Genomic DNA, 27,671 nt, shown 5'->3' on the forward strand with positions numbered 1-27,671 from the left:
TCGAGGTCCGGAGTGACATTTTTACGGGTCTGATGACCTGTGCGGTGGTACCCTACTACCCGGTACCGGGGGTATCCTTGCTGATTGGCCGTGATGCAATGGCCAGGGAGGAGTTGTTGACTCTGACGTGTGGGGTGGTCAGTAGATCCCAGAGCAAACAGGCGGAGAGAGTGGCAGAGTCAGAGATATCTTCACTCTGGCCCGAGGAGCCTCGTGCCTCGACTCTAGCCTCCGACGGTGACGTTGCTTCGACTGAAGTCCACCCGAGCCTCCAGTCAGGCCGACCTCAGGAGCCGGGCTCCTCAGGGACCGTTCCCGTCAGTGACACCGGGACCCCAGCTACTTGTTCGCCGGTCGGCGAATCCGGTGAGGAGGATCAGTCCTCCGAGGTGGGTAGCAACCCCAGTTCTGTGCCTGAGGTCACTCCCGCATTGTCTGCGGTAACCAGTCCAGTGGAGGATCAGCACTTTGATCCCACCCTTGCCACCCTCTGGGAAATGGGAGAAGACTCCGGGCCTGGACGAACAGGCTACTATGTGAATGGTGCAGGTGTGCTGATGCCTATATATTCCCCCAAGAACATGTCCTCCACCCAGACGAGGAGGGTACGACACCGAGTTGTCGTACCGGGGAGGCATCGTCAGTCAGTCATGCAATTGGCCCATGACAGCATTTCCTCGGGTCATGTCGGAGCGGCCAAGACCTTAGCCAAGGTCAAGGATCAGTTCATATGGCCCGCTATGTCGCGAGACATCAAGCGCTATTGCGCTAGCTGTCTATATTGGCCATGGACCCATTCGTGGAGGACCTGGCTTTGACATGTATGCACTTAATTTAAGAGAGGATTACTCAACTGTTTTAGGCTAATATGACCCCAAGGAAGAACTTGGGATGTGTGCCAAAATCTCTATCCGTGACGAACAGCCCGAAAATGACCACGCCCTTTTTCATCGAAAGTGTTACTTCTGACATAGCTGTATCTTCTAAACCGTTGGAGCTACAGATTTTCTGAGGTGCTCAAAATGTTCAGAATGGCCATGTTTATTTATTTATTTAGGGGGGTCATAGAAGAGTGTAAAATTTCTAATTTGATATTTTTATGAGAAAATGGCTAAAAACCGTTTTATTTACCATACTTATTACCATACATACTGGAATTGCCATATATTTATTAACTTAAACTTTCCAGACTTAGAGCAAAGTTAGAAGATTTGCGTCATCTACTAGAGTTGAACTGACAATTTGGAATTTGAACAATACAAGGGATTTTTTTAAAAAGAAAGAAAGCGAGCATTTCATAAATATAAAGAAATTGTATTTTCAATCATTTACATACTATTATCAATGGAATGTTCACTTGAAATGAAAAATAAAAAACAAAACTTATTACTTTAGTAGGCAGCAGTATCGAGAGAGCTTAAATGTTTCAATGACCAGCAGGTAAATTGCCCAATCACCAACAATACAACTTTTAAAACCACATTAATACTGTTTGTGTCACGTAAACCAGGGTCAGGAACATGAAGAATAACACAACAGAGTCCAGGTATGAGGATGATGAGCAGTGTTCATTCAGTGATAGGGTTTTTACAACAATCACCTCCCTTGCATTTGCAGTACTTGCAACACTTGATCCCAGCTACCCTGCAGGAACACCCATTTTTGCGAGCACACTTGCCACATGTGCAGGGATTTGGCAGGCCTTTGGGTTTGGAGATCACAATCTCAGGGACTAATAAACTGCCCCTTCTTACAAACCCATAAGACTCGGCATTCATAATCAGGGTGGCATCTCTAAATGGGGCTTGGACCCACAGCTGCTGTTGGTAATAGCCTCTATGGATATGTTTCCTTGCATTAGTTGAGGTGCAAGTGGTTCTCTCAAAGTCCATCTTGAGGGCATTGCTATCAAATGCAGTGAGACGCAGGTCATCAAATGTCTCCAAGTCTGTTGATGGTTTGAGACACTTGACCAAGAATGTCTCTGCCATCTGTATTGCACTTTCTGCTAGCTGGGGACAGTAAAAATTCAGGATCAGAGAGGAATTTCCTGGTTTGCAGACAGCATTCAGGGCTGCAAGTTTAGTTGATATCTTGCTGGTTGTATCGCACCCAGTCAGCGCATGGAGTGCTGGGAGACACCTTGTGAGCTCATCTCCCAGTGCTATGCAGATATCATGGAGTGGTAATATTGATCTTTTTACTCCTGAGTTGCAGACGAGCCAAAGCTCTTGGAGGCCAAGATCTCTCCAATTGACTGTGATGTGGTATAACAGGCACACAAAGACATCTGTGTCACCTGTTGACAGCGTCATGGATGTAGGTCCTGACCGGTGACTTAGAATGTCCTGCACACGGAACATCATCCTGTCATCAGCTTCCTCGTGTGTGCAGTTGAGCTGAGGGAATGGAGAAGCACACCCAGCTGACACCATCCATGCCTCTGGTGATATACCGAGGTATAGAGGTTTGGTTCCGTGGTAATTGGTGGTGAGCCACTCAACATAGAATGCCTGGAAAGCAGTTTTGCTGATGGAAGATGACCAAAAGTTCTCTAATACCACTGGAACATTTTGGTTTGGTGATATCACATCAAGGACAACCATTTCTTTTGACTTTCTTCTTCTCCCCCTCTCTCCATTCTTGATGCTGTCCTCTCTGTAAGCATAAAAAAACGATATGGATCTCATCACAGTTTTGCCCAGCTTTGGTGCCCATAGATGTCATGGAATGTCTTGACGGGCAGATCAAGCTTCTTTAAGGGGACCTTTCTCACCAAGGCCATGAAGTCGATAATGATGGCATGGGTTTGTGGGGAGGTTTCTGGCCCTTTTTTATCTATTAGTGGGCACAACTTCAGCAGCTCAGTCCCAAGTTGTGATTTAGTACTCTTCCTCAAGTAACCATCTTCGTCAACCAAGAAAAATGCAGAGTTGGTGATCTCGTGCTTGAGTAGCTCCTCAACAGTGAACCCCCGGTGACTCCCATACTCAATAAACATGAGAGCTTTGATTGTCTCATCTTTGATGTCTGCTTTGGGAGCCAATTTCAAGGTGGTATTAGGGGACGTAAACTTGACTTTGCTAATAGTTGAGTGTATCGATATCGACCTATTTCTGAGTCGATCATCGATAAAATTAGCACAAGCAGTGCTGCCCTCCTTGATACAGCACAACAACTTGTCAACATTTACATTGGTCACAATTTCTCCAGTGAGAACATTCTTCAGTGCTACCTGGTCTTGTAGAGGACTGCATACCTTCAGGAGATACTCCTCTATGTCTTGCACCATCCCAACTATATTAGTTGCAGTACTTGTGTTGAAGTCGTGGTGAAGTAAGAGTTCTCCTTCGACATCATCCTTCATCTTCAGGAGGTCAACGTACTGGTCTTTTTTATGCTTGATAATTCCCCACAGAGCTACTGCTTCCTTCTTTCTGGTGACCCCAATTATCCCCCCCACTCACTTTGGCAGGCCGATTGTAGCACTGCTCATAGCGCCTGGTCAAAGGGCACTCCACTACCTTTCTTGGGAGTGTTCATGACAAATCTACCATTCATGTAGGAGTTGTAGAGGAGTGGGAACTTCTTCAGTTGATAGCAGTCCTGGATGGATAAGTCGTTCTCTCTCTCTCCCTCTCCCTCCCCTCTGCCTCTGCCTCTGCCTCTGCCTCTGCCTCTCCCTCTCCCTCTCCCTCTCCCTCTCCCTCTCCCTCTCCCTCTCCCTCTCCCTCTCCCTCTCCCTCTCCCTCTCCCTCTCCCTCTCCCTCTCCCTCTCCCTCTCCCTCTCCCTCTCCCTCTCCCTCTTTCTCTCTCCGGATCTTGCAGCACTGGTGCTATGAAAAAATAAAAAGCAGGCTGAGTGAGTGATAATAGGGTGCATAGAGTGATAGACAATGGGGTACATCGATTTTAAAAAGGGCGTGGTAATTTTCGGGCTGTTCGTCCCGGATAGAGATTTTGGTACACATCCTAAGTTGTTCCTTGGGGTCATATTAGCCTAAAACAGTTGAGTTATCCTCTCCTAAATTAAGTGCATACATGTCTAAGCCAGGTCCTAGACTACATCACCATCTACAGCGACCACCACCTGCTCGGTTGGCTCGGCCAAGCCAAAACCTCCAACCAGCGTATTCTGTGCTGGGCGCTTCTCCTCTCAGAATACAACCTCACAGTCAAACACTTAAAAGGAGTGGAGAACAGACTAGCTGACCTCCTTAGTCACCATCTAGTAGACAAGGAGCACCAATGTTTAAGTTAAGCCCACAGGCGGAGAGAAGATACTGGTTTGGGGCCCTTTGTTCCTCCCGAAGGAGCCTTGCTCCTCGGTCCGTTTTCGCTCCTGTAAACGCTTTCCCCAACTTAAGTTTAGTTCCCTTTGTCTCTCTATTGTGGTGCGGGCGATGGGTAAATAGGGTGGGGTAGATATTAATGTGGTGTAGTGGGTTTAATATTGTGTTGTGGATGAACATTGTTTATTGTACAAGAATGTTAACGATCACCGCCATCATATTGCCCTGTGATTTGCAACTAGTACAATAACTGGTTTCAAAACGCTGTCTATCCGACGGGTTTTATTTTAGGTGGGGAGGACTGTGAGAAAAACCATATTCTCACCAAATTTAGTGTCCCAACCACCACATCACGTGACCTTTTTCAGGCTCCCAGGGATTGGTTGGCTAGTCGGAACGTGGTGGGCGGACCGGGTGAGAGCTGGGGCGCCATTGCTGGCAACAGACGTGGCTCTAAGATCGTGAGTGGAAGAATATATCGAGTGCTCCAAATCGCATGTTTTAACAGCGATTTTTCTAGTGATTTTCAAGACTCTCGACAGCACAGTCGCGCTGATCGTTGATATCTCCATCTAAAAGGATTGACTTAAATCGGGATGAGCGTGGTCGTTATTCCCGGCTATCGTCGAGCGGAGCTGTGAGTTGTACAACCTGTTTTTGGAACTCTATTGTTGCCAAGAGTTCTGGCAGGGTTGTTGTGCTGTGTATTCCATTCTGGTACCAGCCATTTTTGAGATCGAGCCAATAAAATATCGTGCCTACCCCTAGAGGCCGATTTGAAACACAGTGGTGTGTTTTGTTGTTCTCTTTGTCCACACGTGGACTGCTTGAAGCTCGGACATAATGTCAGTATTCCGTGCTGGAAGATATTAACAGCCGGGATCGCGACAATATATATTGTTGCGGTTGAGGAAATTCGCAAACCACCATTCAGGTCCCGTAGGTGAGATATCTCTGTAAGTACATGTGTAGTTAGCCCCAAACCTGTTGTTTGGAGGGAATAAATGTGATTCATTCGGGCTGCGACCCTTTAAGATAGCCGTTTTTCTGTTCTATCTTTATTTTGAACCAACCACGTCTCAACCGCCATCACACAACAACCACCAACCGCAACGCCGCTTCACAACAACGCCAACAGCCACGACCTTTGCCTTCACAGCTCGCTCCCGCAAACATCGCATCACCGCCATTCCAAGCGTCACCGTGGCCATGGACCAGCACTTTGGACCCTCCACCACCTACGCCTCTCCTTCTGCGGCCATTCCCGCACCACTTGTGAACGCCGAGCGTCAGGCTGTCCTGGCCTCGTGTGGGATGCGCGCTGAGCCGCGGGTGTAAAAAGCGGCCTTTCCGAGGAGAAGTCGGATCAGGAATGATACACGCCCACTTCTGATCCGTCCAATCAGCAAGCGCGGGGAGATTTGGGCCCGCCTCCAGGCGTGTCGGAGTAGAATCGATATATGCAAATTCGAGGATCAGGGGAGATTCACGCCCCTTTTTCTCCGTCCAATGGGCGAGCGTGGCTCCACCCCGAGCTCGTTCTGATCCAGAAATTTGCATATGGGTTCTCCTGCCGTACTATAAAGCACCGAGCGTGGGGCGAATTTAGTCAGTTTTGGGCTCGGGCGAGTTGGAGAAGTGTGGCAGCGGGAGAGTTTTTCGGTCAAGGGAGTTGGAGAAGAGTCAAGGTGAGTTGGAGAAGTGTGGCAGCGGCAGAGTGTGGCAGCAGTAGTCAAGTCGGGTCTGGAGGAGAGTCAGTCTGTCGGGGGTCGGAGTCTGTCGGGGTTCGGAGTCTGTCGGGGAGCTGCAGAGAAGGGAAGCCGGGAGCGCGGTCGAGGTCGCAGTGGAGTCGCTCGTCGCGGGACCCAAGCAAGCCAGCTGTCCTCTTTCCCCAGAGCATCACCAATTCCCCCCCTTTCCCACCCCCCCCCCCCCCGCGCTGAGATAGTGCGAAAAGGGGGCCCCTTTCTACCCCACTCCAAGCAGTGCCAACGAAACCCGCGAAGGAGCGCGGAGTCGGGGCACCGCCGCCACATTTGCGGCTCATCACAAGACAGGTAGGCTCCACCCGGTCTCGCGGCCCACAGGCCCATCTGTCCCCTTGTCGTTGAGGGTGGCCCTTTTCTTTTGCTTTTGAGTATATGTGTTGTCGGCGCCGTCTGTAAAGTAAAACTGTGTAAGTGTTGCCGTGTGCTCGCGTAGTCGGTAGTAGATCTGCATTGTTGTGTTTCTTTTGTAACATCTGCTTTTGGTGCATAATTGTTGTAATTGTATATGTGTGCTTTCCGTGTGCCGCGGAATAAATGTGCATTATGTTTGAACTGTTTTTCCCGTTTCGCTTCGTCTTTTCTTTAATTGAATCTCCATCTTGCTGCTTCACGTAAAGGGTTGGTAGTGGGCTTAATACGCCCGATAATTAATCGGAACCGTCGAGGCCGACGTTAACACCGCTCGGTTATCCCGATAGTACGGAACGGGTCGCTTAAGTGGCCCGTGTCCGGAGTCGACCTGCGGCGAGGTGCGATCGCCCGGTCTACCCTCCGTGTGGGTACTTAGGTAGGTCGAATTTGGCGAACAACCCTATCCCACGCGGGGGGCCGATTGGCACGATCGTGGTGAGGCCGAAAGGCCCACCCGTGACTAGTTCCCGGCGTTAGTCCGAGAGGGTCACGACAGAATTGTCCGTCCGGTGGGCGACGTGCGCGATTCGAGTTACGTGGCCGCTCGCACGCCGGCGGGCGCGAATTCGCAACAATATATATATATATATATATATATATATATATATATATATATATATATATATATATATATATATATATATATATATATATATATATATATATATATTTCTGCTGCATCCTCATCCGTTCTGTTTTACTTCCACCACGAGCCCAAACACTGTATACAAAAAAATGGTCTCAAGCTCATGGAATGGCATCATTTCATTGAGTCATTGAAGGTCGGGGGGGGGGGGGGGCGTCATAATCATAACCAGCCTTATGGGACATCTCTGCAGCATTATGGTTGACTCCTGACCACACACCCATAACCCAGGCCTCCCCATAAATGCAAGACAAGTGTTGTGAAGTATTTTGCCTTTTTAAGAGTTTTTTAATTTTTACAACACTGGTGATTCCCACACTTCCCCACACAATGAGACGATTTTTGAGACAATATATGAGATATAACAATATATGAGACGATTTTTTCTTTATAATTGCAATGCATAAATTGTTGAATACGATATCTATATACAGAAACTGTAAAATAGCTCAAAAGATGTCATTGTTCCCTCACCAGGGTGACTACGTTCTGAAGTCAGTATTTATCATTTTCTTCCAAGGAGACCAGCTTAAACATCGCGTCAAGAAGATATGCGAAGGGTATGCAAATGTTGAAGAGGCTGTGGGAGTCTTTTTTAAGCATAAAATATGCTTCCACCCTGAGCTTTGGAAACAAAAGATGCTTTTTAATTTTTCTTCATCACATACGGAAGCTGTCTTCAACAGGCACTGATTTCGGCCTTTGAAGGTGTATCTCATAAGAAAGCACAAAATTGTTTCAACCTCCCCATGAGCTCAACTAAAATGTGTTGTGTTTGCATTATCGACTCTACTTTAGATGATGCAGTGTCCCATGTAGGTTAGGGCAGGAATTTGTAATTTGTTTGTGATGCTGGCGATGGCTCACCTACTCTTCACGAAGGACACTGTGGGATTTTTAAAATCCACCAATTAATGCCGGCAGATGAAACTCCCAGTTCAATGTCCATCCGAGGGATGACACACACACACACACACACACACACACACACACACACACACACACACACACACACACACACACACACACACACACACACACACTGATACCTCGCCCTGCCTGAAAAACACCAGGATGAGAGTTTATAACTGGGCCAAGATTCAGACTCTGGCTGGACAGCTTCGATGCAAGTGTGCATAACTCTAGGCTCTCCTGTCAATACAATTTGAATGGGAATTCTTGCAGTGACATTTTTTTTAATGTATACATCGACTTATCCTTTCTGGATTCAACAAAAAGCAGTATTACTTCAATGCTCTCTCTAAAATAGTTGCTTCTCTCCTTACTAAGTTAGGTTTACCTCTTTTGCTCCGCCGAAGGGTTAACACTCCATGTCAGCTTGTCTTTGCTTTAGACGGCATTTAGAATCCCGAGATCAATGTTGTGTTGATTCCATCCACTGTTGTACTTATCCGCTCACATAGAATGACACTAGTGTTCACCAGCAAGACTAGTTATCCATTCTCTTTTGGTTCGCCTGTTTGGCATTCTCATATCATTGTTCTCCAGAAAAGCCAGTAGTTGGTGGCTGATGTACACCTACTGAACAGCGCACAGCAGGTGGTTTTTCTCATGAAAAAAAATAAAGTAAAAGAATTTTACATCTTGTTAGCAAAGGGAATTTGATGCGCTCTGTATTTGGTCTATGTTTTGTTTCCCCATTTCTCTGTTTTGTCGTCTGAAACTTCTGAAAGTGTTTGTACACAAATTGCACAAAAGAATAGTGTTTAAATGCAAAGCTTATTTCCCACTCCCTCCCCTTGAATAATATGAGGGACATTATGAAATGTCAGTGTTATTTTACGTGACCAAGGATGTTTGTATGCATCAAAAGTACATATTTATTGTTGTTGTTTGGCTGGTGTACTCTTTGGCAGGTTTCGTGCCACTCTCTATCCCTGCCCCGAGACCTCCCAAGAGCGCTGTGAAATGGAGACTGGCGTGACTTCGCGTATTGAAGATCTACAAACGGTCCGTCTTACATTGGTGTCATATTTTTCTGTGATTTATAAATTAATCGCCATATTTGTTGTTCATCAATAAAACATTGAAGGCTGAATGGAAAGAACAGTTTCGTTTCCAGAGTGCCGTTTTTATTACCTCCACCAACAAACCAAGCTGTTACTGTTAGGGTTGTTTGCTGTGGAAGGAGGTTGTTTTCTTGTCTGTTTGTTTGTTACTTGCAAAAGCGAAGATTTTTCAAGTACATTGGTCAGTCGATTTTCTTATTCTCTCTTTGTCTGTCTATCGCCTGCAGCTCACAATTCTAAAATGATCGACATGAAACATTACCAAGTTGTCGAGGTAGTCTCAACTGAGAAGCTTATTTATTTTGAGGTCAAAGGTCATTTTGAGGTCGAATTTCTTAAATCGTTTTTCATCCGATTGACTTGAAATCTGAACAAATCCGATAATTTTTAAAGCGAATCTTCACCATTGAAAGATAGGGCCAAAAACGATATGTAGCACAATATCTCAAAAAGCTGTGGGCGGATTCGGATGAAACTTGGTGGACACGTTGGGTGTGCGACAAGGAAGAAATGATTTGATTTTGCTGAAGATCCGAACCCAGATCCGGATGTGAGAATTTTTTTAATTTCAAAGTGATTCTTCACATTGATAGATGGGGCCAAAACGATAAAAGCATGATATTTCAAAAATTATTGGGCCCCATATGTTTTGTTGGATCAGGCATTGCATGGTGGAGGTATGCACACTACCGAGTGCCCTTCTCATTTAAAATGTTTAATATTAGATTGGTGAAGTGCAAAAGTCATGAAGGAAAACATTTGCAAGAATTGCTGATCTATGCTCAGCATTCCTTTTGATCCTTGGTCTTCTTTCAGGAAGGAACACAGATTTTCTGACATTACATCATGGTGAGGCAACTGACAAAGCCACAAAAGGCCATCCACATCTAATGCCCAACTTTGTCTGCGGATGTCCTACTGCAGTTGGGTTACTTTTTTTTTTTCCGGAGGTTGGTGGCAGTATTTGCACACCAGCCACGTAAAACCCTTTACTCCACAAAACATAATAAAACTGTAAAGATAAAGAAAATTTAAAAGCCACTTCGTGGGAGTACCTGCTGTGCAGCTGTCCTCCGCCAGGCAGCTCACCGGATGACGGGACAAATCCTTCGGGAACCACACTCTTTGATGGGAGGAGGAAAAGCACGGGGTAAACTTCCTGGGTCAGATTGCAGTGGTGTGTGGAAAAGGATGGTGCTGAGGTGTCATCTACCAGATGGCGGTCTCCTTGGGGTAACCTGAGGCGGTCTCTGAGGGTGGGTGCCTGGAATGTCCCATGCCGAAGAGAGGATGATCACCCGTATCCCTTATCTGAGCTCCAGCGTTTGAACATCGGTATTGCAGCATTCTCTGAGGTTCGGACACCGGATTGTGGTGAGATCATGATCATGGCAGGTGGTTACACCAGCGACTTGTCTGGTCGCTCTGATTGTTACCATGCCCAAGGAGTTGCTGTAGTTGTGTCCAATAAGTTGACTCCCATAATAATTGAGGTAACACCGGTCAAGGAGCGTATTATGAGTTTGAGGATTCTTCACTCCTTGGATGTCGTTTCCCTTGTCTCTGGAGCAGCTCGGACTGAGGCGAGTGATCTCACCGTGAAGGACGCATTGTATGCCATGCTCGAGGCAGTGGTTGTTCAGTGCCCCCGGAAACATACTCTTTTCATCTTAGGGGATTTCATTGCATTGACTGGCACTGATGGGGATGGTTATAAGACGTGTTGGTCCCCATGGGTCTGGAACTGTGAACTAGAATAGCACCTAAGTTCCTTGATTTTGCAAGAAGTCATGGATTGAGGGTGGCTAGTTCATGGCTTCAGAGCCCACAGGCTCATCGCTGGACTTTGTCTTCCAACGCTGGCGATGTGGCAAAGGAGATTGTCCTTGTGCTTGTTGATGGTCACTGGAGGATGATCCAGAACTGCAGGGTCTACCATTGCTCATTTTCAGAATACCGACCACAGGCTTGTTGTAACAACACTGAAGTTCCAGCTTAAATCTGGGAGAATGGTACCATCCCAGCCTAGGCTGGATGTTGGCAAGCTCAAGGATGAGAGGGTAGCTGAGGAGTTTGTGAACAGGCTGAGTGGGGATTTGGTTGGGGGGGGGGGGGGTGCTGCCTGGGTGTTTTGAGGAATCCTGAGGTGTTGTGGAGTGCCTTCAAGACTACCATTCTTGATGTTGTCGGTGAATGTCTTGGAACTCACTGGAGGTCGAAGAAGAACTTTGTCTCTCATGACACAACTGGATACCATCGACCAGGGTGGCAAGGCCAAGCTTAATGGCAGAGCTGAGTTGTTCAGGGAGCTGAGGGTGGACAAGGAGGCCTATGTGCGAGGAATCTTTGAAGGGGTCGAGCATCACCTGTGGTGAAGTGATTCTCGTCCTGTTTACAGGGGAATTCGTGCATTGCATTCCTCCAAGCCTGTCCCTCTGTGAATTGCAGTTAGAGTGAAGAGTGGTGGGCTCTTGGTGGATGAGTCTGAAGTGAAGGCCCACTGGGCCGGTTATTTGAACGGCTGTACCAGTCTGACCCATCAGCTATTGAGTTGGTTGTCAAGTGTTACTGTTCCTCTTGCTGACCCTCCAATCAACTGTGAACTGTGGTGAACCGATTGAAATTGGGTAAAGCCCCTCGGATCTGCGGCATCCATGGTGAACTTCTCAAGGCTGGTGGTATTGCTGTACTCGTGTCATTGCATGCAGCTCTGTGCTCTGCCTGGAACACAGGCATCATCCCAACTGTCTGGAAGAGGGGGCTTGTTGTCCCTCTCTGGAAAGGGAAGGGTGATTGCCAGGACTGCAACAACTACCGATGGTTGACGGTGCTCTCAGTGCCGGACAAGGTCTTTGCTTCGGATAATTATTCTTGATGTGGTTCGCCACCATCTGCTTGAGCACCAGTGCCCAGAGCAGTCAGGCTTTACACCAAAGAGGTCAACGATTGACTGTATCCTTGCTCTTCGGATCCTCACCGAATGTAGACGTGAGTTTTGGCAGGGGCTTCTTGCAGCCTATGTTTATCTCTGCAAAGTGTTTGATGCAGTGGATTGGGATTCCCCTCTTGAGGATTCTTCGTCTTCGTGGAGTGCCACCAAAACTGATCGATCTAATGTCTGAACTCTACTCTGGTACTGCGAGTGCTGTGAGGTTTAGTGGTTCCATCTCTGACTTATTTCCATTTGTTCTTGGACTTTGTCAGGGGTGTGTACTGGACCCCACACTTTCCAGCATTTGTATGAACTGGATTCTGGAGAGGATGTCAGGTCAGAGAGATCAAGCTGCTGTGCATCATTTGGGAGTGTCAATATCTCTGCCCTTGATTTCGCAGAAGATGCAGTTATCCTTGTTGAGACTGGATATCCTTTTGGGAGCCCTTGAGGAGGTGGTGCTGCCTGGATTATGAGGGTAAAAACTAAGATCCAGCCTTTCAATGACATCTTGGATGCTGCTATCTTGTCTATACCTGTTTGTGGTGAGGATGTTGAGGTTATGGAGAGATTCACTTTCCTTAGCAGTGATATTCATGTCTCCACTGTCTGTGAGCCAGAGGTCAATAGACATCTGGGTCAGGCCTGGGGAGTCATGGATTCACTGAATCATGGGTGTTGCGCTGTTGGTACCGATGCAGGAAGGCGAAAGTCCGAGTCTTCGCGTCCTTGGTGCTTCCACTCTTGCTCTGAGGATGAGAGACTTGGACTCTGACCAGGGATCTGAGACGGAGATTTAACTCCTTTGGTACCAGATCTCTTCGGAGAATCCTTGGCAATCGCTGTCGGAGTTTGTGTCTAACGAGCGGTTACTGAGATAGACTAAGATGAGATTGTTGACCTGCATAGTCCGTGAGCATCAGCTGCGGCTGTCTGGACATGTGGCTCTTTTTCCGAACGCTGATTCTGCTCAACAGGTTCTCTCAGCGAGGGAGCCTTGTGAGTGGAGAAGGCCAACGGGCTGATCACGTGCCTCGTTTCAGCTGGTTGATTGGGATGGGCCAGGCATCTACCTGGGGGATGACCAGCCAGAGTCCTCTGGAGTACTGGCTGAAAGTGGACACAGTGACGCGCTGCTTTGGCGCATGCTCCCATACCGACTTGGCCTGATGCAACGTGAACTATTAAATTTCTTATTTATGAATGGCTTGTCAGAAGTTGGTGGAAAAATTATATTTTCCATTGATTGTTCTTCTTCTCCATTCCTCCTTCCTCCCCAATCATCCTCATCCCTGCATGCCTTTAAATGATGGGGATAGATCTGTTAACATATCACTTCCCTCTTCTCTTTGTGCACACGCAAGAATGGCTCACCCTATTTGGAATCGGCAACCCATAATGCTGAAACTTGGACTTTTTTTTTGTAGTGAATAAAGCGGATTAATGGTGCTCGCTCGGTTCCCTAAAACCATATCCCCCTCGCTCCTCGGTGGCCCATGGAGATTGAAGTCATTTATCTTGCAGACAGGTCATCAGTGCACCCGTCCATATGAGAGTCACAATATCTGCTTGTTATCAAATTGTACAAAACCATCAAAGGGCATTCTCTTACCGAGGAGATGATGATGTCGCTTTTCTTTTAAAAAGTTGTGTTTATGATGAATGTGTTCAGTCTCATGTTCTGCACTTTTATCGAGAGGTCACCTTCATGTTCCACCTTGCAGCAGGATTTGTAAAATCGCTGGAAAAACGTTCTGCTCGGGGGGAAGGAAACAAATTCTATTTATTTATTTGTCTCCCTGTCTGTGGTTTGTTTGATTGTTTGTTTGTTTGTTTATTTATTTATTTATTTATTTAAATATTCTGCACTTTGATCCAGTTAAACTTTGCCCTTTTTCAAATGGAGTTTGTACAATTCCTTTTGCTGTTTATTGTTTTTCTAATGCTTTTAAATTAATTTTTTATAATGGATGTGTATTTAATATTTGAAAAGGGCATGATCAGTAATAATGTTTTACTGGAGAGGAATGTGTTGGTTGTGCTTGTTGCTGAATGGTGGGGGGAAAAAAAAACACTGCAAATCATTGCTTGAAGGGCTGATGAGTTGTGTGAATATGGAATGAGAACAGTAGTAGATAGCTTATCCTGTGTTTAAACCATGTGCCATCCAGCCCAAATATCAAGATGTGTGTATAAAATTATACCTTTTATTTTCTTGTCAACCTTGACTTCAGAAATCCATTCTTTACAAACCTTTGACGATGGTATTTTTGGAAGTCCTAAATTGGAGTCCTGACCTAAACCTTTTGTCACATATCTGGTACATTTGTCATCAGTTTGACGCTGTCACATCTGCTGCTTAGGGGTGGCAGAGGGTTTAGGAGGTGGGGGTGGATTGCAGGGATGATTTTATGTGCCACATAAACTGCTACCGAAAACAAGTGAAGGGTTAGGTACTGTCCTCTTTCTCAAACCATTTGAGTACTCACAATTTAATTGTACCGCAATAATTTATGGCTTTGTCATTTTATAACTACTATGTAAATGTAATTTGTCGAATAAAATATTTCTGCAATTCCAGCGATGTAATGGTTTGTTTGCATGGTGGTGAATCTGAACCCATTACGATGGCACTCCGTACCTGACCTTGTAGGTACTGAGTCAAACTGAAGACCACAGGCAGCGTGTGCTTGCTTCAGCAGCTCAGAACATCCGCATTTGGACAATCAAGATGCGCAAGATGAAGGCCATATACCACACACTCAACCTGTGCAATATCGATGTCACACAGAAGTGTCTGATTGCTGAAGTGTGGTGCCCTGTGGCCGATATGGACTCCATTCAGTTTGCACTGCGGCGTGGCACGGTAGGCTCCATGCATGAATCGCCTTTTGCCCCACCCACATAAAAGCTAAGTTGAGGAACTCGGATTGATGGCTTTGTTTCACATGTAATCCCTCAGGAACATAGTGGCTCTACGGTACCTTCCATTCTCAACCGTATGCAGACCACGCAGACACCACCAACATATAACCGCACTAATAAGTTCACAGCTGGCTTCCAAAATATTGTTGACGCATACGGCGTTGGAAACTACCGTGAAATAAATCCTGGTGAGTTGTGTTTATTTTATGAAAGAGTTAAAACTACTTTCTGATCCGTGTATGAACATATTTATTTATTTTTGTATTGAGGGGTGTTTTGATAAACCTGATGTGAAAAATTCCAGACCTGCTTATATTTATGTAAATGGTACTGAAATTATGGGGATGATGGACAAGGTCAAAATGTTGCGGAAGTCTGATGTAGCAAGAACGCATGAAAGTTTTGTTTTGATATCGAGTAATTGGTTGTAAAATATCAAAACTCAATTGCAAAGGAATACTTATATTTTCTTCACAGAAAAATGCATGCAGGATGTTGAAAAAACAGTCACACTTGTGGTATTGCAGAAAGTACAACTGAACCTGTGTAAAAGTTTCTCTTAGAAGTTGGCAATTGTTTTGCATAATTTGTAATATGAACAACTCCATTTTGGTAATAAAATTACAATTTTCTGCATCGTTAGTAAGTATTTATACTTGTATGAATTTCCTGAATTGAAGGGAACTAGTCATCAAACAGTTGGAGTCATGGTAAGCGGAACTTCACCTGCATTGAGGTCAATTCCAGAAGTTGGCGAAGTGAACACCTGGTGGGCAAGCATTGCATAAAGATTATTGCATAAAGAAGATTATTGCACGATATTCGTAAATTACTGTAAAGGGTACTGAGGTTCCTGAAAATTGTGCCTCTCACAACTCTATATTGCTGATTTGACTTGTACAGGGTGGTCAGGTCTGGAATAATGCAGAATGTTTTGGAGTTATTTTACATTATGCATGATGGTGTCATCATGCTTCACTTTCAGTCACTCTTCTTCTCTCTTTTTTCCTCTCTTGTGTGGAGCACATTGCTGCGGGTAGCATCATTTGCTCTGCCGTTGATGCAGTGCCCCCTTTAGGTTCAAGCAGGAATTTGGAATTTGGCCAGAGTACTGGCGATAGCTCGCCTACTCTTCGGGAAGGATGCCGTGGGATCTTTAACATCCATTAACTAATACTGGCAGACAAGTTTGATGTACATCCAAGGGATGGCACACACATTGATGCTTCACTCTGCAAGAGGATCACCAGAATAACAGTTTATAGCTGGGCTGAGAATTAAATCCAGGTTTGGCGAGTGTGCATACCTCTTGGCTATCCTGCCAGCCTCATTTCCTGAAAAAAAAATCTGAAATGTTTTATCTATTTTGAAGTTGTGCTATTGGGGAATGTATGGGGCCAATGCAATTCTCATCTTCAGTCGGACAATTTGTTGCATGTTCATTGAAGTATATCCACTCTTCACACAACAACAAACTACATTGTTGCTCAATCTCTAAAGCAATATCCTTTTCCTTAAAGAACAACATACATTTAGTTGGTGTGATCAGTAATGATTATCTTACACATGTAACTTCAAGATCTTGAAATGTAATCATCAGCTACACGAACAACTCCATGTTTCATTGCAAAACTTCCAGTCTTTGTTGCTGAGTTAAACTAGAAAGTTCATAGGACACTTTACCCTGAGCAGTTTTGAGAGAAAGGACATGGAAATGGTCTATTCAACTGTCACTTTAAGTTCTTCACTGAACAAACAGTGCAAAGCACCACCATATTTTTCTGAATGCTGAATCAGAGTTACTCTGCCCTCAGGGCAAGACATGTCATGGAGGGTGCATCTCAATTACTCTGCCCTCACGGCATGAGATGGTGTAAATATTTTTTCCCAAATACTATACTGCTAAATGGAAGGTTTTGCAAGTGGCAAGAAGGCGATTTGTGTTCTACTGTGTTCAAGTATATTGCTCAATTGAAATAAAATAAAGGTTTTAAAGGCTGTAGAAAAAAAAAAATGTTTTCAGAAGTTTACCACCATTGATGCACTGCCTTTTACACCACCTTATTTAACACGTTACATTAGTTCTTCATGTCTGTTGTTTGTGTCCTTTATGATGTCCCTAAAAACAGTAAGTTTCCTGTTTGGAATGATTTTCAATTTTGTTTGGCAGACAGCACACACTAAAACAACTACCATATTTTTCGACATACAAATTGATACCTTTTTCCCCCGGAAGTCCGGGTCTCGACTTGTACTCAGAAACCACTTATCTATGGTTTAAGACATTGAATTGCATAACTGAAAAGATTGCAAAGTGTGTTTTAAAAACAAAAATAAATTGTATAATTGTTAATTTAAAACGCATAACAGAAATCATTGCCTGGCACATTTGCTGATTGGGTGAGCAATTAAACGTTAATCCACTCACTGACTCATGATAAATTATCCAATCAATAATGAGCAAGCACTCACCCAATTAAGTTTGATTGATCCCTTTCAATCCTAATCATATGTATCCATCCTTTCTTTGTCATCTCAAATTGCTTCTCATAAAGTCAAACAAGTCGAACACGCAGCTTTTATGTTGGAAGTTAAGTTCGCTGAGGAAAATGATGGGAAATATGGCTGCGCACAGGAAATGCGGTGTCAGTGAGAAATGTGTTTGAAACTCGCAGAATGGAATGTACTGATAATGATTCTGCAGATTGTTTCAAATTCTGTACCTCTGTATGATAAACATTTTGAAAAACTATTTACAGCAGGCCTGCCCTGAACGCAAGTTTCCGCATCGCGGTTTCACTCTATCACAGTTGAATTATTATGGTGAAATGTGCCGATCGTGGCATTGGTCCCTCGCTCAATTGCGGTCTGGCATGGAGGAATACATACCTCACATCTCCGTCTCACCTCACAGCTGCTTTTTCGATATCGTGCCGCACAGACCTTTGTGTGATGTTGGTTGATGTCGCGTGATTGAGTTTGATGTCGCGTGATTGAGTTTGATGTCGTGTGATTGAGTTTGATGTCGCGTGATTGAGTTTGATGCCGCGTGATTGAGTTTGATGTCGCGTGATTGAGTTTGATGTCGCGTGATTGAGTTTGATGTCGCGTGATTGAGTTTGATGTCGCGTGATTGAGTTTGATGTCGCGTGATTGAGTTTGATGTCGCGTGATTGAGTTTGATGTCGCGTGATTGAGTTTGATGTCGCGTGATTGAGTTTGATGTCGCGTGATTAAGTTTATCATGTGTTATTGCGTCATTGAGTTTGATGTCGCATGATTTACTTTATCGTGTGTTTTTGCTTGATTGAGTTTGATGCTGCGTGATTTTGTTTGATGTCGGTGATTTTGTTTGATGCCACCTGATTTTGTTTGATGTCGCGTGATTGAGTTTGATGTCGCGTCAATGAGTTTGATGTCGCGTGATTGAGTTTGATGTCGCGTGATTATTCCTGCGCTTTCGAAGAAAAGTGCGAATATTGTGATTGTCTCCGTCGTCTGTCCGTCCGTCCGTCTTACCCTGTAACTCCTCCTACACCGTTTCAAATAGGTACTTGAAACTTTGGGACATAGTAGATACAGTGGGGAGAACAAGTATTTGATACACTGCCGATTTTGCAGGTTTTCCCACTTACAAAGCACGTAGAGGTCTGTAATTTTTTATCATAGGTACACTTCAACTGTGAAAGATGGAATCTAAAACAAAAATCCTGAATATCACATTGTATGATTTTAAAATAAATAATTTGCATTTTATTGCATGAAATAAGTATTTGATCACCGACCAACCAGTAAGAATTCCGGCTCTCACAAACCTGATAGTTTTGTCTTTAAGAAGCCCTCCCATTCTCCACTCATTACCTGTATTAACTGCACCTGTTTGAACTCGTTATCTGCATAAAAGACAGCTGTCCACACTCAATCAATCAGACTCCAACCTCTCCACAATGGGCAAGACCAGAGAGCTGTCTAAGGACATCAGGGACAAAATTGTAGACTTGCACAAGGCTGGGATTGGCTACAGGACAATAGGCAAGCAGCTTGGTGAGAAGGCAACAACTATTGGCACAATTATTAGAAAATGGAAGAAGTTCAAGATAACAGTCAATCTCCCTCGGTCTGGGGCTCCATGCAAGATCTCACCTCGTGGAGCCTCAATGATCATGAGAAAGGTGAGGGATCAGCCCAGAACTACACGGCAGGACCTGGTCAATGACCTGAAGAGAGCTGGGACCACAGTATCAAAGAAAACCATAAGTAACACACTACGCCGTCATGGATTAAAATCCTGCAGCGCATGCAAGGTCCCTCTGCTCAAGCCAGTGCATGTCCAGGCCCATCTGAAGTTTGCCAATGACCATCTGGATGATCCAGAGGAGGAATGGGAGAAGGTCATGTGGTCTGATGAGACCAAAATAGAGCTTTTTGGTTTAAACTCCACTCGCTGTGGTTGGAGGAAGAAGAAGGATGAATACAACCCCAAGAACACCATCCCAACCGTGAAGCATGGAGGTGGAAACATCATTCTTTGGGGATGCTTTTCTGCAAAGGGGACAGGACGACTGCACCGTATTGAGGGGAGGATGGATGGGGCCATGTATCGCGAGATCTTGGCCAACAACCTCCTTCGCTCAACAAGAGCATTGAAGATGGGGCATGGCTGGGTCTTCCAGTATGACAACGACCCAAAACACACAGCCAGGGCAACTAAGGAGTGGCTCCGTAAGAAGCATCTTTAGGTCCTGGAGTGGCCTAGCCAGTCTCCAGACCTGAACCCAATAGAAAATCTTTGGAGGGAGCTGAAAGTCTGTGTTGCCCAGCGACAGCCCCGAAACCTGAAGGATCTGGGGAAGATCTGTATGGAGGAGTGGGCCAAAATCCCTGCTGCAGTCTGTGCAAACCTGGTTCAGAACTATAGGAAACGTCTGATCTCTGTAATTGCAAACAAAGGTTTCTGTACCAAATATTAAGTTCTGTTTTTCTGATGTATCAAATGCTTATTTCATGCAATAAAATGTAAATTAATTATTCAAAAATCATACAATGTGATTTTCAGGATTTTTGTTTTAGATTGCGTCTTTCACAGTTGTAGTGTACCTATGATAAAAATTACAGACCTCGACATGCTTTGTAAGTGGGAAAACCTGCAAAATCAGCAGTGTATCAAATACTTGTTCTCCCCACTGTGTATGTATATGTATATATATGTATATATGTATATATATATATATATATATATATATATATATATATATATATATATATATATATATATATATATATATATATATATATATATATATATATATATATATATATATATATACATACACACACAAGACCTGTCTCATATTTTCAACATTGCCACCATTTTAATATGAAAAATGGCTATTTTGCAGTTGTTCCACTGATCACTTCGCGTAAGAAATTGAATTTGATGAACCCTCAAATATTAATAATACGTACAATAATAGTCAATGACAGCTGAAGTAACTTTATTACTTGCAATGATCAATGAATTGATGATTATATTGGAATACGATTTTTACACAAATATATCCGGATACATGTGGATAGTTGACCGACTTTGGGTTATGTTTTAAAGTAAGTATGTACATGTATATGATTTTGAAATTACCTTTTATTTTTAAGCAAACAAATATTTGCTTTGTTCAGGATGCAATGTTCTACATTATGTTCAATCTTCGTCATTGTCGTCCTGATTAGCAGCTACTGCCCTTATCTGTTCGTTACAAGTCTGATCAGGCATTACAACTGCAAAACATCGAACATGACATCTGTGCTGCCACACAACCACACCTTCCAGTGGAACATGGCCGGCTGGTGGAGCATCCACACTTGATCAGCTGCAGAATGGTGACTGGTGCAGCAGACACATCAGGTGGAAGTGTGGTTGGACACAACGTCGCACGGTCTTCACCTTCTTGCCATCCATACTTGATGGGATCCAAGTTTGGAGGGTGTGACTGAGTGGCCGATTTCCATACAATGACTTGATGAGCACGATGTACATGTTGAACAAAGGTATCATGCGATGGGGAAACGACTTCAATTTCAGAGCAGAGGTAATCTTTGAGTTGGCCATCTTAGACTTCCACAACTGATACTGGTGTGTGGACATATCACGTTCGACTTTGGAACCATAAAAGGCATCAATGAAGGTAGTTGCCTCAGATATCATCTTTTTCTCGTCTGCTTCCAGCTGACCAAGTAAGGTGGGATGATGTCCACCCATTAGTACCTTCAGCACTGTGGCCTTTCCAATGCCAAACAAATACAACACAGTATCGCATCCGGTCAGAACATGTACAACAGGCAGATATTTGGCAATGCTTTTGTGTTTCAGTGTTGTTTGGCGAATGTCTACGTTCGCCCTCCCAGCACACGCACTCTCCATGCTGACATCCACAGTCATCTTTTCCTCGAGGTAGAAATGAATCAACAGGACAAAGACACCTGTATCGTCGCAGACTACTTTGATGTGCGAGTCACCACTGACACCTGACACAATTCTAACTAAGTGATGGATGATGATGACATCTGCTTCATCATGATGTGTTTTCAGATCCTGTCTCTGGAGAGTGGAATTGTTCCATACTTGAACTGGTGTAGGATCTTTTCCAGTGATCACCAGTTTGGTCTGGTTGTCCACAATGTGGGCCATCAGATACTGACAGATCAAATCGATCAGTTGTACTTTGTTGTGGGCTACATTTAGGACCACTTTTTGCGCTGGAAGTGTTGTGTGCAAGTTGAGTTCATGTTTTTGACTTGAATCATGACGTGCGCGACTGGATTTCGTCATTTGTTTCGTGCTGATTTTGATGTACCTGTCGAAAATCAGGTATACGCCACAACACTCCAGGTTTGATTTGATGGTTCTCATGAAGTTGATCACATAATCCTCAACTGTACCATTTGTGGGCCAATGTACAGTCCATACCATGGAGCATCCATCGATGATGACAGCATCTGGAACACCTTGGATTCGACTTGATTGCTCAACTTGGAGTTTCGTCTTCAGGATTGCTTTCGACTGAGCCCGCATCGCACCGCTCTCAAACAAGGAGGCTGGGACAGGGGACAGTGCGTAAGAGAGGACATCCTTGATATCAATTTCCCTGTATTGTTGGAGACATACGACTCGAGTGTAGATCAATTCAGTATCATATACTGGCTTTCCATCCAGCTTGATGCTCTTTTTGGTCGAAGTCATCAGGGTCACTTTCTTGGTTAGTGTCTTGTTGATGCTTGTTGGCCATCCAGATTCAAATTCCACTATCTGTTGTCGTCCAATCTTGAGAGAAGCATCAACATTTACCTTGTCTGTCGCATGAAACATAGTAGTTGACACCAAAATCGTGTGTGTAAGTTTATTAGAAGTGAAGATACAGCCCAAAACAGAATTTATCGAAAGTCAGTGGCGGCTATTTTGTTTTTTGCCTCTAAAAAAAATTCCTCAAGGGTGGGAGTCTGGCACCCGGCTGATTTTGATTCAGGAGAGCTCAGAGATGATGAATCAACCAAAAAAAACTTCATAATGACGCGAAAGCGCGCTTTGCCCTGAAATGGCTGTTTGGCGTCTCGACTACTGCCTCGCCACAAGCTTCAGTGAACCAAGGGCGGGAGGAAGGGTAGGACAACTGAAGATGAGAGGGGATAAATCTGTGCATGAGGGAGAGCAAGTTTTCTTGAAAGAATTCCCAGGATGAGTTGATGCTGGAAGAAGTAGCGATAGGAGATCAGTCTAGAAGTTTGATGGCTGCTTGGAGACCCTGCCAGTCGGCTTGAGTGAAATGCCAGACTCGAAGGCCCTGAGGTGGTTCTCTGATAACTGCCAGAGAGATGTCCACTTTGACAAACATGTGGTCAGAAGAACCGATTGGAGCGGAGGAAGAACAGCAGATATTTTCAGAGAAATTTGTCAAAATAAGATCCAGAAGAGATGGAGTATCTGATCTCATTGGTTGAGATCTGCTTCGGGAAATTGACCGATTGAGTCAGTCCCAATGAGTCGCAGAAAGCTTTTGCTGAAGTGCCATGACAGGTGAGAGAGGTGCCCACACCTTGCCAACTGGCATGATGACAATTGAAGTCACCACATATCAGGAAGAGAGAGTTTGGATGACAAGATATAAGTTGGTCCATGTTTTCGGATAGTGAGGTGTAAATGGAGTCATCACTGTTTGGTGGATGGTACAGTACACATATAAACATGAGGTGGGAGTGGAGGGGAAGCCATTGCCAGTGGTATTCCTGGGGGTGTGAGGGAGTGAGGGCAGTGCATGGAGAGGGAGGAATAGAGTCTTTGATGAAGAGAGCAACTCCTCCACCAGGACGAGGCTCATGTCTGTCATACCGGATGAGGGAGTAAGGCCTAGGTCACATTTGCCACGGCGGCCGTGGGGTCTCCAAAATCTGCGGCCACTAGCAATTATACGGTGGCCGCAGTATTTCCATGGTCACACAATGTAGCAGTCACATGTGTTTTTATTTTTCGGGTAGCCACACGGCGTATTTAGAAATTGTGGAGACCGAAAACGTGGGGGTGCCGTACGGTCATTGATTTGTTGTCGCACGGTGACCTGAGGGCGTCGCTGCGGCGGCCATATAATTTTCAAGGCAGACGCAAGGCGACCGAAGGGGGACCGCAGGGGGGGCCCTAAGGCGACCGTGCGGCCAGACGGACAGTAACAAGTGGGTATATATACCAGTTCTTTTTTTTTACTGAAATAAAATATACCAGTATATATAACTGAATATACTATAACTATAATATTCCGTGGTGCCCCCAGAATCCGAACGCCCCATTGTTTGAACAAATTGGAATCCGAACAATTTTTTCAAGAAAACTTTGCCCCAAAAACCTAATACATTTTAAAAAACCGAACACAACGTGGCGTTCATGTTTGTTCACGTGTCTCCCTCACCTGTACGAGCTGCATCTTCATTCAGTTTGTTCATTCAGTTCGTCGGTGGAAGTCCTCGTGAAAGCATCTCTCATATGTCGATCGATACTTTAGGCCTCAGTCACATTTGCTCAAGGGCGGCCGTACGCCCTCTGAATTGACAGAAACGTGCGGCGGCCGCAGAGAAACTGAGGTGGCCTCAGGGTGGCCGTGTGCCGTATGGCTATATTTTACAGGTCGTAAGGTCGCCGTGGAATTATAACGCGGAGTTATAACTTTTTTCATTTCTACGTTCGCCGTAGAAATTCGACAAGCCGAAACAAAAGAACTGGTAAAAAAATAATTAATTAATTAACCCATTCGTTACCGTCCGTCTGGCCGCACGTTCGGCTTAGGGCCCCCTGCGGTCGCCTTGCGGGCACCTTGCGTCTGCCTTGAAAATTCTATGGCCGCTGCAGGAACGCCCTAAGGTCACCGTGCGACATCAAATCAAAGACCGTACGGCATCCCCACGTTTTCGGTCTCCACAATTTATAAATACGCCGTGCGGCTACCCGAAAAATAAAGACGTATGTGACTGCTACATTGTGTGACCGTGGAAATACTGCGGCCGCTTTATAATTGCTAGTGCCCGTACATTTTGTAGACCCTCCGGCCGCCGAGCCAAATGTGACTTCGGCCTTACCTCGTGTTTTCACCTTCATTTGTGGTTTCTTTTTTTAATCATCTTGTGTTTTAATTAATAACAAAAAAGCAATCCGATCACGTGGTGTGACGGACTGTCGGGCAAGGATTGAATTTCACAGCAAAACCAGTTGTAATTTGGAATATCCATGATTACGTCAGCCCGATGCGTTTGATGAAAGTGATTGTGGTTCTGCGGGCATCATGTTTGATGAGCTGCCCTGGGGGCAGCGCTCTCGCAGAGTGCGTGAGCGATCGGAGCCCAGGACGGTGCTCGAGCCTGTGTGGACCTTTGGATTGGTGATTGTACCAATTTACATACAATACACCGTCACCGAAGGTCATTTACTCATCTTATTTTACCTTAAACATGGGGAATTTCAGTTTAAAGTGTCTTGAAAGTGGGTTTTCTTTGGGTCCACGAACGGATTAATTCACTCCATTATTTCTTATTGGGAAAATATTTTTGGAATCCGAACTTTTTGCAATCCGAACAGCCTCCTGGAACGAATTAAATTGGGATTCTGGGGGCACCACGGTATAGGCGAACACCTATACTCCGATCTCTAGCGGTAGCGCACGGTGGACGCACGATCGACGCAGACTGCCACGGAGGCCGTAGGTAGGTGCACGGCGGGCGTAGGGGAACAGTGCGTCGACCCTGCGTTGCCCGCAGGTAGTCACACAGACCGCAAGGCCACCGTACGGCGACCATGGAAATAGTGCGTCCGCCGTAATTTTTTGGGGGTTGGGAAAATTCATTTTTCATTGAGAATAGCTTACGGCAGCCGCACGAATAACGCAAACCCACCGTACGCCCTACGTACGGTCGACGTGGAACACATCTACGTCATAGCTTGGCTTGTTGAATTGCTACGGCGAACGTAGAAATGAATAAAAAGTTATAACTCTGCGCTATAATTTCACGGCGCCCCTACGGCCTGTACAAGATAGCCAAACGGCGTAGGGCCTCCCTGAGGCCACCTCAGTTTCTCTGCGGCCGCCACACGTTTCTGTCAATTCAGAGGGCGTACGGCCGCCGTATCCTCGCCGTAGAGCAAATGTGACCTAGGCCTAACCAGGAGAGATACTTGGGAGTCAGAGACGTCTTGAGGGAGGAAAGTTTCTGTTAGGTAGATTATGTCTGGTTTGTCAGTGGCAACCTGAATGGAAAGATCTGTAAGATTTGAGCGAAGGCCCTGGATATTTGAGGTCCACACTGTTAATGAAGAGGGAGGGGAGGAGGCTTTTGGTGCATGGGATGGGAGTGGAGTGGAGGGTAGGGTCAGACAAGGGAGGAGGGGGAGAGGTAAGGAGAGTTGTTGAAAGAGTGTGGGGATTGTGAAATAGCTTGGGGATGGGGCCAGATGAGGAGGAGGAGAAAAGGCTCTGTGGTGCTGGGGGAGAGAGGGGTGCAAGAGAGGGGCAGAAGGCAGTTGAGGATTTGAGGAGGTGGAGCGATGAGATGGAGGTGAGAGGCCAGGGAAAGGAGGCAGCTTTGTGGAAGTGAGGGGGGGGCAACTTTAAGAAGGCTGAGTGAGGGGGTGAATGGTGAGTGGGGAGAGTTGAGAGAGAAAGGTGAGGGGGAAGTTTTTGAGAAAGGTGAGAGGGAAGCTTTGGGGGAGAAGAGTGTGATGGTTGGTTTGAGAGGGAGGGGTGAGTTGGTAGAGTTGGCACTGAAGTTGGAAAAAGTGGTTGATTGAAAGCGAATATTCATTGCAAACTGGGGTTTGAAATTTTTTTAGTTCAGAAATGCGATTAAAGACATTTCTTGATGGATGCAATGAATGCGAATTAAAAGAATGGAGAAGAAACGCTGTAACAGCTGGATTTTTTTTTTTTAAGTCAAGGTGTGAATGATAGGTTGAATTGAGAGCAGTCTGTTGAAAAAGGAGAAATGTACTGAATTATGATACAGTAATAAGAACCACACGTGTTAAAGAGGCAGATGAAGCATTATCAGAGATCGTGATTATTATTATCATTGTTGTTATTATTGTTTGAGAGAGTTTTCATCAGATTAGGTAATGGAAAGGTTGTAGAAAAAATCATGAGGTGCATGGGGAATTTGGATCGGTAAACGCAGGGGGTGGAAACAGATCACGTGTTTACGGGAGAAGCACGTGGCTGTGGGAGGTGTATACTCAAAAGTGAATTTATTTATTTTAAATAAGGATTGCGTGACATTCGGAAAAGGGAAAGTTGAAGTAAAATTGTGGAGGTGTATGGTGAATTTGGAACGGTAAACGCAGTGAAGCTGCTGGGTCGATGAAAAGTATCAGGAAGAGGGTGGAGAGATACACGTGGTTGCAGGAGGTGTATAGATAGAAAGGATACAAGTAAAATTATTGTTTTTTTGATGTATTTTTGAAGAATAGGTAAGATTCAGGAATGGGAGGCTGTGGGAAGAAATAGTGAAGGTAATGGTAAGAGTGGGTCAGCTCAAGTGGAATAATGATGGTGTTCCGGTGTAAGGAGAAAGAAGAAGAAGGATCGGGACTTGTGGGTATGCAGGGAGAAAGGTAGTTTTTTTGTTTGTTTGTTTTTTTTGTTTTGAATTTAGACAAGAAACAGAGTTTAGTTAGGAAGGATGGGGGTGTGGGAAAGTGGGCAAAATAGGAATTGAAGGTAATAGGTAGAGAATGCAAATAAAAACGATCATACACCAAGATGGGAAGGATGGGTAGGCCTCAAGGAACCCGGTGAGATCTAGTTTGATATCGCGTGATTTCGTTTAGCATGTGATATCGCATGATTTAGTTTGTTGTTGTGTGTTATTGCTTTATTTAATTTATCATGTGTTATTGCATGATTTAGTTTTCGTTGGTCTTTGAATTCCATTGTGGGGTGTTCATGACAGCAAATAGTAATGAAAAAGAAGAACTTGTGGGGTGTTATGAAGTCCATGGGGTTTTAGTGAAATAAGGCAAATGAAACATCATATAATGTAATTAAAAGCTTTTAAAGGAAGAAGCAAATTAATTCAATAATGAGGAATATTTGTTCAATTGGGAGGTAATGAGAAAGGAATAAAGAAAGAATGAACCAAGGA

General features: G+C 44.8%; 2 protein-coding genes across 7 annotated transcripts in view; one reads left to right on the forward strand and one right to left on the reverse strand.

The window, feature by feature from the left end:
• The window catches only part of LOC147028044 (V-type proton ATPase 116 kDa subunit a 1-like), a 107,956-nt gene that overhangs the window by 55,693 nt on the left and 24,592 nt on the right, over positions 1–27,671 (forward strand). For all 6 annotated transcript variants that reach the window (XM_085877993.1, XM_085877992.1, XM_085877996.1 and 3 more), the window contains 4 exons: positions 7,596–7,678; positions 8,996–9,089; positions 14,734–14,946; positions 15,043–15,193. In XM_085877993.1, coding sequence (XP_085734119.1) covers positions 7,596–7,678; positions 8,996–9,089; positions 14,734–14,946; positions 15,043–15,193 — 541 coding nt within the window. The remainder of the gene's footprint in view (positions 1–7,595; positions 7,679–8,995; positions 9,090–14,733; positions 14,947–15,042; positions 15,194–27,671) is intronic.
• LOC147028046 (uncharacterized) lies at positions 1,538–3,664 on the reverse strand. The gene has a single exon (XM_085878006.1). The coding sequence runs from the start codon at positions 2,688–2,690 to the stop codon at positions 1,569–1,571; it is 1,122 nt and encodes a 373-aa protein (XP_085734132.1). The 5' UTR covers positions 2,691–3,664; the 3' UTR covers positions 1,538–1,568.

The sequence above is a fragment of the Eptatretus burgeri genome, chromosome 4 (genome assembly GCF_056783735.1).
Source record: "Eptatretus burgeri isolate ZD-2024b chromosome 4, Ebu_testis_v1, whole genome shotgun sequence".
Classification (NCBI taxonomy): domain Eukaryota; kingdom Metazoa; phylum Chordata; class Myxini; order Myxiniformes; family Myxinidae; genus Eptatretus; species Eptatretus burgeri.

Coding starts and splice junctions, on each gene's coding strand:
- LOC147028046 (XM_085878006.1), bottom strand. CDS start 2,690: ATGAGATCCATATCGTTTTTTTATGCTTACAGAGAGGACAGCATCAAG.